The 14,532-nt window shown below is 21.7% G+C and overlaps 2 protein-coding genes across 4 annotated transcripts in view; both read right to left on the bottom strand.

Annotated features, from left to right (window-relative positions):
* The window catches only part of LOC122498180 (titin homolog), a 150,806-nt gene that overhangs the window by 17,111 nt on the left and 119,163 nt on the right, over positions 1-14,532 (bottom strand). The window lies entirely within an intron of this gene.
* LOC122498181 (interferon regulatory factor 2-binding protein-like B) overlaps positions 1-14,532 on the bottom strand; it is a 52,080-nt gene that overhangs the window by 1,281 nt on the left and 36,267 nt on the right. Inside the window, exons 2-4 of the mRNA XM_043605811.1 lie at positions 8,910-9,067; positions 7,859-8,078; positions 3,957-4,201 (exon numbers count right to left, since the gene is read on the bottom strand). Of these exons, the coding sequence (XP_043461746.1) occupies positions 3,957-4,201; positions 7,859-8,078; positions 8,910-9,067 (623 nt within the window). The remainder of the gene's footprint in view (positions 1-3,956; positions 4,202-7,858; positions 8,079-8,909; positions 9,068-14,532) is intronic.

Below are 14,532 nucleotides of genomic sequence, written 5' to 3'. Positions count from 1 at the left end.
GAAGATTTTTAGAAATTTTTTTTAAATACTTGAATTCTGTTTGGAAATTTTATGAAATTAGTAGATATTGAAAATCATTAAATTGCGAAAAGTTTTTAAAAATAATTAAATTTTACAAAGAATTCTATTAAAATTTTTGACAATAATTGAATGTCTGTGTGGCATTTTATTAATTTCTTTTGAAAATAATTGAATTCTTGCGAACGATTTTATTAGAATTTTTAAAAATAATTTAAAAATAATTGAATTCTTGTGATGAATATTGTTATTTATGAAAATAATTGAATTTTCCAAGGAATTTTATTAAAATGCCCCAAAATAATTGAATTTTCAGGAATAATTTTGTTAATTATCGACATAATTGAATTCTTTCGAAGAATTATTTATGTAAATAAATTAATTCTTGGGAAGAATTTAATTAAAATCTAAAAGAATAATTTAATTATTTCAAAAAATTGAATTAAAATTGTACTTAAAATAATTGATTTTTTCGAGAAATTGAAATTAAATTTTTAAGAATAATTATCTTTTTCGAGTACTTCCTGTAAAATTGTATTAAAAATAATTAAAATCCTACGATGTATTTCATTATTTATGAAAATAATTGAATAGTTGCTAAGAATTTTATTAAAATTTTCAAACATAATTGAATTCCTGAGAAGAATTTTATTATTTATGAAAATAATTGAATTGTTGCGAAAAATTTTATTAAAATGTTTAAAAAAAAATGAAGTTCTGTGGAAAATTTTGTTATTTTTTAATATAATTGAATTTTTCCGAAGAAGTTTATAACTTATGAAAATAATTGAATTGTTCGAAAAATTTCATTAAAATTTTTGAAAACTTGAATTTCTGCGAATAATTTTATTACTTTTGAAAATAATTGAATTCTTGTGATGAATATTGTTATTTATAAAAATAATTGAAGTGTTCGAAAAATTCTATTAAAATTTTTTGGAAATAATATTCTTTCAAGAAATTTAATTAAAAATGTATTGAAAATAATTATTAAATTCTAATAAAAAAATTACATCAATTTTTTTTTTTGAATAATTGAACTCTTTTGAAGATTTTTATTAACATTTTTAAGAATAATTGCATTTTTCTAGGAATTTTTTTAAAATTGTATTAAAAATAATTGAAATTCTGCTATGAATTTTATTATTTAAGAAAATAATTGAATAGTTGCTAAGAATTATATTAAAATTTTCAAAAATAATTGAATTCCTAAGAAAAATTTTATTATTTATGAAAGTAATTAAATGTTTACAAAGAATATTATAAAAATTTCTTTTTAATTGAATTCTTTTGGGAAATTTTTTATTGGAAATAATTGAATTTCGAAAAATTTGTGAAAATAATTGAATCGTTTAAAGAAGAATTATTAAAATTTTTTGAATTGTTTCAAAGAATACTCATCGCTTTTCAAATTTAGAGAGTGTCAAAATTAAAAAAAAAGTTTTAAGAAATTTTTGATTTTTAGTCTTGATATTTTAGAAATATTTATAAATGTTTTCATTTTATTTTAAAATTAAACATTACTTCATTATCGTGCAATGTTTCGTTCTTATTTATTTCAAACCACTAAGCTTATCTTTGACAAGTTTGTATTGTCTTATCTTGTCGTTAACAAGTTTAATTTTACTATGAATATTTAATTTTGTATGGAAAGAAATATACAATGTCGCAATTGTAAAAAAGATTCAATCCATTGACATAATCTCACACTAAAGTGTCATTTTTAATAGACAACAGAGATGACAGTACCTTTCTTCTTCGAAATATTTAAAATTTGTGAAAATTCTTAATTTAAATTCGACAAGTGTAACGACAAAAATAAAAAAATTCAAATTTATTCGCTTAAAAATTAGCTCTACTTTAAAACAGACTATGTTAATTAAATCAAAGTATTTTTCTTCAAAAGAATTTAGTTCCGAAATTATGTAGATAGTTCAATTTTTCCAGACTTGAATTTATAATAAGGAATTAATATCTCAAAACGAACACGGAAAAAATATAGAATATCTTTTATAATTTACAAGCTGGGGTAAGTGCATCAATTACTGCGTGTGCGTCATTTTTTCAACTTTTTTTCTCAATTTTATACTTGAAAAAAATTTATTTTAATTTCCAGAAAATATTCCTTTATGCAAGTCTAACATTTGACAATTAACAAGTGAGCAGTATTTTTCTAGCATATTTTTCTCAATAAATTTTAAGTTTAATTCTTTTAACATAAATCCTTTTTTTCTACATTTAATTTTTTTTCAAGATATCTTGCTTGCAATACCGCAGTAATTGTCACACTAACCCCAAATTCTAAACTATCGGGAATTTCTGCACATTTCTGCTTTTTTACTACTTTTTTTATTTCCGGAATAAATTTTGTAAACTTTCGAAGCACATTTTACTAATATTTACTACAATTGACTTAATTTTTTCATAAAAAATATTCTCGATCATGAATTATTTTTCCCGATATTAAGAAAAACTGAAAAATTATTTTCAAGATTTCAATTCAATTAGTCTCTAGAAATTTTAACAGAATATTCTTCTCTAATTAAATTATTTTTAATATTTTTTCAGAAAGTTACTTAAAAATCCAATTATTTAAAAAATAATTCACCCAAGATTAAAATATTTCTAAAATCCACTTGTTTACAAGACAATTTCATGAAATTTCGAATAATTTGAAAATTTTTCAATTCAACGTAAGTATATATTATAAAATACAACTAATTTAAAAAAAATGTGAATAAAAATTTTTTAAAACTTTAAAAAAATTCAGTTTATTAATTAAATTGCTAATTAATTATTCTTGTTGATTAATTTAAAAAATGTTAATGAAATTCTTCGTAAGAATTCAATTATTTTTATAAATAGTAAAATTTTTTTGTAAAAATTCAATTATTTTTAAACAAAATTTTAATAAAATTTCACGAACAAATAGAATTATTTTATAGAAATTTAATAAATCCTTCCAAACAATTTAATTATTTTTTTAAATAGTAAAATCTTTGGAAAAATTCAATTATATCTATTAATAATAAAATTTTTATCAAAATTCAATTATATTTAAAATAATTTCAAGAAAGAATTGAATTTAAAAAAAAAATGTTAACAATATTTTTCGAAAAAATTCAATTTTATTTATGAATAGTAAAATTCTTTGCAAAAATTCAATTATTTTTAATTATTTTAATGAAATTTCATTAAAGATTTCAATTTTTTTAATTTTAATAATATTTCTTTGTAAAAATTCAATTCTTTTCAAAAATTTTAATAAATCCTTAGAAACAATTCAATTATATTATTATAAATAGTAAAATTCTTTGAAAATATTCAATTATTTTCAAAAAAATTCGACGAAAGAATTTAATTTTTTTTAATTTATGTTATAAAATTTTTCAAAAGAATTGGATTACTTTCTAAAATTTTAATAAAATCCAATAATTAAATGTTTAATTTCAATTTTTAACAAACACGATTATTTTAAAAACTTGAAACAAATTGTTCGTAAAATTCAATTATTTTCAAAATTTGTAATTAAAATTATTAAAAAAAACTCCATTATTTAAAAAAAAAAGTTTAAAGAAATTCTTCAAAAAGAATTCAATTAGAATTTTCAAAAATTTTAACAAAATTCTTCGCGAGAATTCAATTATTTTCCTAAATAATAAAAGTTTTCAAAGGAATTTTATTCTTGCTAAATAATATCAATAAAGTGACCATTATTGCCCTAGGGTAATAATGGTTACTTTATTGACCTGCAAGCGATCAGTAAAGTGACCATTATTGCTCTAGGGCAATAATTTAATCAGTAAAGTGATTAAATTAATCAGTAAAGTTACTATTATTGCCCTAGGGCAATAATGGTCACTTTATTGACCGTTGGTCTATAAGGGGAAGGATTAAAGTCTTATAATTCTATGAGTAGAATAAAATGAGAATGTTACCTCAGATCCAGCACCCTGCCTCTTTATGCTGTCTCTACTGCAGGGGAAGCAAAATTTGTGGTGTGGAACACTCGGACATTGCACAAAGTGCGTGTCCTCGAGACGTTCCTGACACAATGTGCATTTTAAAGTTGGCGCCGAGACTGGTTCAGTTCCGGCCGATTGAGCCACTGCTCCTTCCGAGGACGTTGTCACTGTTGTCGATGACACATGTCGAGAACCACTTGACCTTCTACCAGATGAACCTGCAAGAACAAAAAGAAATAATGTCTTAACTCATCTAATGAGGTTTTTTAAAAAATTATCACTATTTCATAAGTATTTTATATTTTGTGAATTTTTCAAAACAAAAACTATTTTTCACAAAAACTTAATTAAACTAATTTATTCTTTGACCTTTTTGGACAGTTTGGAAATCTAAAATCTAACACTACTTTTTTACTTTTGTGTTTTCGAATTTTCGAAAAATACTTTCTGCTATTAGCTACTTTTTGTTATATTACTTCTTCGTTTGATAAATCTCTATATTGGGACATTTACCTTTTGCAAAATAGTTTTTTCGAAACAAGTTTAAAAAATTAAAAGATTAAAAACACACGTATCGTAAAAATGATAAAATTTCATTAAATTATCGAAAAAAAATGATATCGTGTAAATAACACCTTAATCAACTGTTAAATTCAATTCAAATTTATTCCAAACTATTGCTGTATATATACATTGAGCAATCGACATTAATATTGATAGGAAATTAATGTAACTTTTAAAACTTCACTTCTTTGTCAATTGTCGTTAAAATTAAGTAGTTACTTAATTGAAATATAATTTAAAAGTTAAATTTTTCTCAACTTTAAATGTATCATATGTTTATAATTAAAATTTTTTTAAAATATCAGGTGCGAGTCCAAGAGAAATTTCACATTTTTTTTGAGCTCCTTCACAGATTGAAATTTAATTCTCATAAAGAATTTTATCAACTAATTTTTAAATAATTGAATCTTTCAACGAATTATTTAATAAAATTTTTAAGAATAATTACATTTTTCGAGGACTTCGATTAAAATTGTATACTAAAAATAATTGAAATTCTACGATGAGTTTTATTATTTATGAAAATAATTGAATCTCTGTAAAAAATAAATAATTCAATATTATTCTCAAAAATTTTTATAAAATTCTTGGGAAAACTTCAACTATTTTCAAAAATTTTCCTCAATTCAAAGATTTTCAATATCTAGGTACTATTTTATAAAATTTTCAAAAAGAATCCAATTATTTGAAAAAAAAAATTTGATAAAATTCTACGCAAACATTTAATTATTTTCATAAAATAATAAAAATTTCACAAGATTTCAATTATTTACAAATTTTTTATAAATTTCTTTGCACTAATTCAATTATTTTCATTAATAATACAATTTTTTACAGACATTCAATTATTTTCAAAAATAATAAAATTCTTCTCAAAAATTCAATTACTTTAAAAAAAATTTTTCTTAATTCAATAATTACTCTAAAATAGTAGAAAGTAGATATTGAAAATCATTGAACTGAGAAAAATTATTGAAAATAATTGAACTTTTGCCAAGAATTTTATAAAAAATGTTTAAAATAATTGAATTTTGGAGAACAATTTTTTTATTTATTAAAATAATTGACATTTTTACAAGAATTTAAAAAAAAATTTTAATTGTTGAATTTCTGAGAAGAATTTTGTCACTTCTGAAAATAATTGAATTCCTGAGAAGAATTTTATTACATTTCGAAAACAATTGAATCTCTTTAAAAAATTTATTATTCATGAAAATAATTGAATTAGTGCGAAGAAATTTATAAAAAATTTGTAAAGAATTGAATTCTTGTGAAATTTTTATTAATTAAGAAAATAATTAAATGCTTGCGTAGAATTTTATCAACATTTTTTGTTAATAATTGAATTTTTTTGTAAAATTTAATAAAATAGTAGATATTGAAAATCATTGAATTGAGGAAAATTTTTGAAAATACTTAAAATTTTGTCAATAATTTTATAAAAATTTTTGAGAATAATTGAATTTCAGAGAAGAATTTGATTATTTGTAAAGATAATTGAAATTTTGACTAGAAATTTAAAAAATCTTTTAATATAATTGAATTTTTGCGAATAATTTTATTACTTTTGAATATTGAATTTCTGCAATTATTATAGTAACTTTTCCAAAATTAAATTTTTTTTAGCGTTTTTAACTAAAATTTATTTACAAATTTCTTCAAAAGTCAAATTATTCGAAAACATCAATAAATTCATTTTTAAATAAATATTTAATCGATAGGAATCCTACAAATTCTCCAAAACATTCAAATTTAAATATTTTTGAAATCCAACAACTTACAAGAATGTTTTATAATAATTCAAAATTATTTTCATTTCACTTCGATTATTTTCTAGAATTTTTAATTATTTTTAATAATTTTTTGAAAAAGTTCTTTGAGAATTTTCAAATCTATTTGTTAACAATTCAATTTTACGAAATATCGATTATTTGGAAATTTTTCAATTAAATATTAGAAAATAAAAACTTCAAATAATTTCAAAAACATTAAATTAAAATTAAAAAAAATTAATTCTACCAAATTCTTAATTAAAAAGTATAAAAAGTTAAAATTTTCAAAGATTTTAATTTGAAACCTTTTCAAAATTCAATTATTTTCTAACAATTAACGCTTTAATTTGTTATCTAAAAATTTTAACTGAAATTCATTTTTAAATTAATCTTTATTAGAATATTTCTTAAAATTGCATTCTAATGAGGAAATTTATCAACATTTTTTTAAAATTGTAATATTGAATTCTTGCGACGAATTTTAATAAAAATTTTTTTTAAAATTGAACTCTAATAAAGAATTTCATCCACATTTTTTTCAAATAATTCAATTCTTTCGACGAATTTTAATAAAAATTTGATTTTTAATAAAAATAACATTTTTCAAGAACTATGATTAAAACTGAATTAAAAATAATTGAAATTCTGCGATGAGTTTTATTATTTATAAAAATAATTGAATTCTTAAAAAGAACTTTATTATTTATGAAAATAATTGAATTCTTGAACAAAATTTTATTATTTATGGAAATAATTGAATTATTGTGAAGAAATTCATAAAAAATTTATAAATAATTGAATTTCTGGGAAATTTTTATTATTTATAAAAATAATTAAATTTTTGCGCAGAACTTTATCAAATTTTTTTTTAAATAATTAAATTTTTGGAAAATTTTATTAAAATAGATATTAAAAATCGTTAAATTGAAGAACATTTTTTAAAATAATTGAAATTTTGTCAAGAATTTAAAAAATTTTTTGAATATAATTGAATTGCCGAGAAGAATTTTATTACTTTTGAGAATAATTGAATTTCAGCAATAATTTGTAATTTCTCTAAAATTCAATTCTTTTTATAGTGTTTTTAATTAAAATTCTTCTATAAACTCATTATTTATAATATTAAATACATATTCAAAAATGTAACTAGTTTCAGAAGAATTTGAGTTATTAAAATTGTTCGAAAAACTAAGTTCTTAAAATTTCTAATTAAATTTATTAAAAATTGAAATTTTCTAAAATTCTATATTGAAACCTTCTGCTATGAAAATTGAAAAAGCAACTCATTTAAAATTGAATTAATTTTGAAATATTGAAGTAAAATTATTCATTAAATAATTTATAAGTAATAATTTTATGTTAGTTGTTCAAGAATTAAGTTATTTAAAAATAAATTATTGGCAGAAATATAAAAAATTGAATTTCGCCGTTTTTTGAGTCAAACAAAAAAGACCCAAAAATTCAGAAATTTCTTACGAATTCTAAAAATTCATATTAATGATAATGTTATAATCTATTAAAAAGTAAAAAACTATTTACCGGAACCATTGGGGCTGTGTTGGGATCCTCTAGAAGCACTGCGTTGTTGTTGTTGTTGTTGTTGCTGCTGCTGTTGTTGTTGAACATTGGTGGCAGTTGTTGGTGGGCTTCTGCTAGTGGGACTTGTGTTATTTGGTGGTTGCGGTACTGATTCTGGAGACGTGAGATTATCTGCGACTGACATCAGCGCGGCCATTGGGGACTGACCACTTGTAGCTCCCTAAAATATTTCATTCTTAGTTTAATATTCTTTTCTTTTTCCTACTTTTTCTCTTTCCTATTCTTATTTTTCCTAGTATTCAAATTCTTCTTGATTATAACTGTCAAAAACTTCTGCGCATTTCTGGTAACTTTTACTATACTTTCGGAGTAAATTTTGCTACGTTCGAAGTCAATTTTACTAATTTTTTACAAATTTTACAATTTTGAACGTAGTTCAAAGAACATATTTGTAAAAAATTAGTAAAATTTAGTTTGAATTACGTTCAAAATTGTAAAATTTGTAAAAAATTAGTAAAATTGACTTCGAACGTAGCAAAATTTACTCCGAAAGTATAGTAAAAGTTACCAGAAATGCGCAGAGGTTAGCGTCAACTAAGTTCCCTGAAGCTAATATGAGATGAATTTTTAGTGAATTGTTTTAAAAAGAAATGAATATACTATACTATTCATTTAATTCTAGTTTTAAATTTGTGAACCAATGTTCTTAAACACTATTTTTATAATAATTGGATCATTTTTAAATGCAGAATGAAGTGAATTTAGTTAAGTACCAAAAAATATATTTAAAAATTTCAAGAAAAGATGAAGTTACAACATTTTTTCGACGAAATTCAATGGATTAATTTAAAGTGTTAATAAATTTATGAAGCTCTAGTCTTAATACTCCGAGATTCAAACAAAAGTTAAAAATTTTAAATTGCCATTATATTGACTATAGAAAGGAATTTTCCTTAGTTGACAAAAACTAGAATTTATATGACCATAATAAATTTGAATAAATGAATCATCCTGACGAATAAAAATTATTTTAATATGAATACGTACTAACCTGATGATGATTAGGTTGCTGTGTTTCCCCTGCACTTTCCTGAGGAGGTGGTGGCGGTGGTGGTGGAGGAGGACTCGTTCTGGGTCGAAGAGGAGATCCTCCTCCGTTTGTTGCCACATTTGCAGGTGCGAGAGGAATCGATGGTCCAACATATCCACCTGAAAGAATAATTTCAATTAACTATTTTTCACATTAGGTATGACATCTAATTTAAATAGACGAAAAAGAATGTAAAATATACGGATTTGCCCAATGTTTATTGGAAAAAAGTCATTTTCAAATGTCGCTGTCGTCGCTAATATTTAAAAACTTAATCATCATTCTCAGTACACTTTTTTTTCTATATTCATGACACAACATTCTCCTGGCCATTTGAATATTAAATACGCATTTTATGACTTGGCGATACATCACGCATTTTGATAAATTGTTTATACATGTAGCCGACATTTCTGACGCTGGCTGTAATGAAATTTTCCAGTTAACACCCAAAGCACGTGATTCTCTGTTTGGTAAATTAAATCTGTTGACCTTCGATCATTATTTCATTATATTTATAGGTGTTAACAGGCTAAGTAAATAAATTATATAGTCCTCGTTAAAAACGTCATCTATAATTGACGACGACTTTTATTTTCAGGTGAAAGTCAATGGTTGTTCCAGATTTATAAATTTATATCTTTAAATTGAAAGGTCACGTAGTTAATCAGCGCGAGCTTTTAATAATTCATTTAATTATCCATTCAATTTTTAATCGGGCTTTTGTATTATTTTCTAGAGATAATTTTTTACTGCTTCGTTATAAGAGCAGTTAGGCCTTAAAATTATACAAACGAACGAGCCAAAATAAGTGATGTTATGAGTTCATACGTACTATTAAGGAAAATGCAGACTTCGCACTCGATAATTAATTTTTAAAAAATTAGCAAAAAGTAGCTTTTAAACTAAAAAAAGTAGTAAAAAAGTAGCTATCGAAAAATTAAACTTGACGACCAAAAAAAAACTCGCCTTAGACACTTCACAAAACTGACAAAAATTCCATTCCATATTTTTTATTTTTCTGACTTTTTCCTAATTTTCATCAAAAATATTTACTTCTATCTTATCCTACAGCTAATAAATTGAATTCCTGCAAAGAATATTATTATTCATCAAAGAATTTAAATATTTATAAAAATAATTTAATTCTTGCCAGAGAATTTTATGAAATTTTTTAAACAATTGATTTCTTTCGACTATTATTTTATGCAAATTCTAGTTTAAATAATTGAATTCTTGCGAGCGATTTTATTAGAATTTTTTAAAATAGTTTAAAAATAATTGACAATTGAATTCTTGTGATGAATATTGTTATTTATGAAAATAATTGAATTTTGCAAAGAATTTTATTAAAATGACTCAAAATAATTGAATTTTTGGGAATAGTCTTGTTATTTATCTTTAATAATTGAAGTCTTTCAAAGAATTATTTATGTAAATAATTGAATTCTTGGGAAGAATTTTTATACAAAAAATTTGTATTAAAATCTAAAAGAATAATTGAATTATTTTAAAAATCTAATATTTTCCTAAATAAATTTAATTCTTCCAAAGAATTAAAAAAAACACACTTTTTTAAACAATTGATTTTTCCGAGGAATTGAAATTAAATTTTTAAGAATAATTACATTTTTCGAGAATTTTTTTTTTTTTGTAAAATTGTATTCAAAATCATCAATTTTATTATTTATGAAAATAATTGAATAGTTACAAAGAATTTTATTAAAATTTTCAAAAATAATTGAATTCCTGAAAAGAATTTTATTATTTATGAAAATAATTGAATTCTTGCGAACGATTTTATTAAAATATTTTAAAAGAATTGGATTTCTGTGAAAAATTTTGTTATTATTGAAAATAATTGAATTCTTCATGAAGAATTTTATAAACATTGTTTATAAACAACTTTATTAAAATATTTGAAAATAATTAAATTCCTGTGCAAAATTCTAATATTTTCGTAAATAATTGAATTCTTACAAAGAATTAAAAAAAACTTTTTTTTTAATAATTTTTTCGAGGAATTGCAATTAAATTTTTAAGAATTATTACATTTTTTTGAGCAATCCCTGTTAAATTTTTATTAAAAATAATTGAAATCTAGCAATGAATCTTATTATTTATAAAAGAATTTAAATATTTATAAAAATAATGAAATTCTTATGAAGAGTTTTATAAAATTTTTTAAATAATTGATTTTTCTCGGCATATTTTTATGCAAATTCTAATTAAATAATTGAATTTCTGAGAAATTTTTATTATTCATGAAAAAAAATTGAATTCTTACGAAGATTTTTACAAAAAATTTATTAAATAATTGAAAAAAAAAAAATTTTTTTTTTTATTCTATTTGGAAATTTTATGAAAATAGTAGATATTGAAAATCATTAAATTGCGAAATGTTTTTAAAAACTCAATTAAATTTTATAAAGAATTCTATTAAAAATTTTGACAATAATAGAAGGTCTGTGTGGTATTTTATTAAATTTTTTTTAAAAATAATTGAATTCTTGCGAACGATTTTATTAGAATTTTTAAAAATAATTGAATTTCAGAAGAAGAAATTTATTACTTTTAATAATAATTGAATTCCTATGATGAATATTGTTATTTATGCGGAAATAATTGAATTTTGCAAAGAATTTTATTAAAATGCCTCAAATTTAATAGTTGGTAAGAATTATATTAAAATTTTCAAAACATAATTGAATTCCTCAGGAAAATTTTACCTATTATTTATGAAAATAATTGAATTCTTGCGAACGATTTTATTAAAATATTTAAAAAGAATTGAATTCAGTTGGGAAATTTTATGAAAATACTAAGTATTGAAAATAATTGAATTTCGTATATTTTTTGAAAAGATTTGAATGGTTTTAAAGAATTAAATTTGATTATAATTTTTGAGAATAGCTTTTTCATTTCTACTAATAGCGAATTTAAAGTAGTGGAAATTTAAAAAAAACAGAAATATTAGCTTTTAGTGATTGAAATCTAAAAAAAGTTTTCAAATAGTAGCATAACGTAAAAAAGTAGTAAATCGTTGGTTTTAGTAGACGAGTGCGAAGCCTGCTTTTTATTTAAAAAAAAAAATTCATATATCCCGGTCAAGAAAAAATTTCCTTGTCACTTCCCGAATTTTTTCTTTAATGCAATTTATTTTTGGGCTTAAAATAAAAATAAGTCAAAATCAGTTTCCTAAGAAATTTCGTCAATATTTGAACTAGGTAATATAATAAGTTTTGTTTTAGTCAAAATTAGACTCTTAAAACAAGAGTTATTTTTTAGTGTCTATAAAATTAAAAATATCCATTAAAATTTTCATTTTTTTTAGAAAATGTAAAAGAATCCATTATTCAAGGTAAAGCGATCATAAACACAACCTTTTGCTTTTTTACGTCCCTTTCTTTGTGTCTTGTCTCATATATACGAAGTATATGAAGTCAGGGTACTCGTGGAATTAAAACGCTCGCTTGTTTACGTACGTAACTTGAATGCAATTATCATGACGCGGTGGCGGAGCAGAGTTGAAACTTGAACGTTGAGCTTGAATGTTGACGACGATTAAAGGGTGTGGGGATAGGGGCAAACGATGGTTTCTTAATGGCTCGTGTCTGTCGCAATGTTTGTCACCGTCTTCACACTCACTCACACACACACAAACGCCTAGAAATTATGCACTACCGGTCTTCGTAGTAGTAGTGGTAGTAGTAGTAGTAGTACTCAAATATATTCGAATGACGTAATCCTGGGAATTGGTACTTTACTTCTCCTCAAACACGTGGCTGTCTGGAATAACTGTTGTCTCTTTTAGCCGCTGACAGACATGACTATCATTCTCAATATCAGGTGACTTTATATGACGCATGTGTAAATTTTCACAAATATAAATAAACATTCATTTTAGTATAATAAATGAAGAAAACAAAAATCAAAATACTACATGTCCGCATAAATACTACACTGAAAAAAAATTATTTGATTTAAATTCAACGATTAATTGACTATTCAAAACTTAAATATTTAATTTAATTTAAATTTAATTTAATTTAATTTAAATTTAATTTAAATTTAATTTAATATTTAATTTAATATTTATTGGAGTTAAATGGTATTTAAAACAATAATTTCAGTATTTAAAGCAAATATGAACTAAACCATTCAATTGATTCCAATAAATATTATTTGATTCAAGTAAATGTTTAATTGATAATAGTCGATTAATCGGTTATCAAATAAATTTTTTTTTTCACTGTACATGTCCAATTTTCACATTCATGGCTTTATATTTTTCATTCATTATGAAATATTTTGTAACTGTTTTTATTTCACCACCGACAACAAAATTATGTAATATTTCTCCATCTATGTGAGATTTTTCATATATATACTTATCAATAATATACTATAAATAACGTAATTCTCTCGCTTTTATAAAAATACACAATTTTTATCTAATTTTCCTTTTTTTAATAATGATATTTTCACTTTTATAATATTTTACTTCCGTGTTTATAAATAAAAACAGAAAAATTACATCAGCCCATGCGTGTAATAAATTATCGGGATTTCCCCAAATTCCATTAGAAAGATATTTTTGTAAATTGTATAAATAATAAAATATAATTATACTCTAATTGGGAATGTATCGTTCCAAATTCAATTCGATAATTTAATTTTATGTAAATAAGGTGAATATATCGGAGAAGATAATCTACACTTTATATTATTATATCCATTAAAAGCATATTTTCTTTTTTGTTTCAAAAAAAACGTAAGCGCGTAGTTGACACGCTTTTGCTCATTTCAAATTCCCTGAGTTTTCCAGGTTTTCCAGGTTAAAAAACAAAATTTTTCCAGGTTTTTAATTTTATATATTTTTATACATATTATATATTTTACAAAATTAAATAATTAGTCATAAGAATTTAATTTAATGGAATTTTTCCAGAAGAATTAAGATTTTCAAAAATTTTAAATTCAAACCTTTTTGAAATTAAAAAACTTATAAAAAATTGTTATAAAACATGAAGAAATCGATCACTCCGAGTCGAAGACTCGGAGCAATCGATATCTTCATGTTTTATAATAATTCAAAATATCCAAGTGATAAAATAATTATTTTATATTATAAGCATATTGTTACTCTAACATTCTTCAAAAATTCAAAGATTATAATTTGAAACCTTTTCAAAATTCAATTATTTCTAAAAATTCACGCTATAATTATTATTATTATTATTATTATTATTATTATTTTTACGCTAATATTATTTTTTTTTATTTTTTATTTTTATTTTTTTTTTCTCTATAAATTTGAATTAGTAAAAATCGTTATCAACAAATTTTTAAATAATTAAATTCATTGGACGAATATTAATAAAATTTTTAAGAATAATTACATTTTTCCGAGGAATTCGATTAAAATTGTATTTTAAAAATAATTAAATTCTGCAACTAGTTTTAATATTCTTGAAAATAATTGAATCCCTAAGAAGAATTTTATTACTTTTGAAGAATATTTAATTTTTGCGAAGAATATTATTATACTCTTGAAAATAATTGAGTTTTTGCAATAATTTCT

Source organism: Leptopilina heterotoma, unplaced genomic scaffold, assembly GCF_015476425.1.
Source record: "Leptopilina heterotoma isolate Lh14 unplaced genomic scaffold, ASM1547642v1 Lhet_142, whole genome shotgun sequence".
In the NCBI taxonomy this organism is placed as follows: Eukaryota; Metazoa; Arthropoda; class Insecta; order Hymenoptera; family Figitidae; genus Leptopilina; species Leptopilina heterotoma.
The sequence above is the reverse complement of the archived record's forward strand: the minus strand, read 5'-3'. Positions and strand labels throughout refer to the sequence as shown.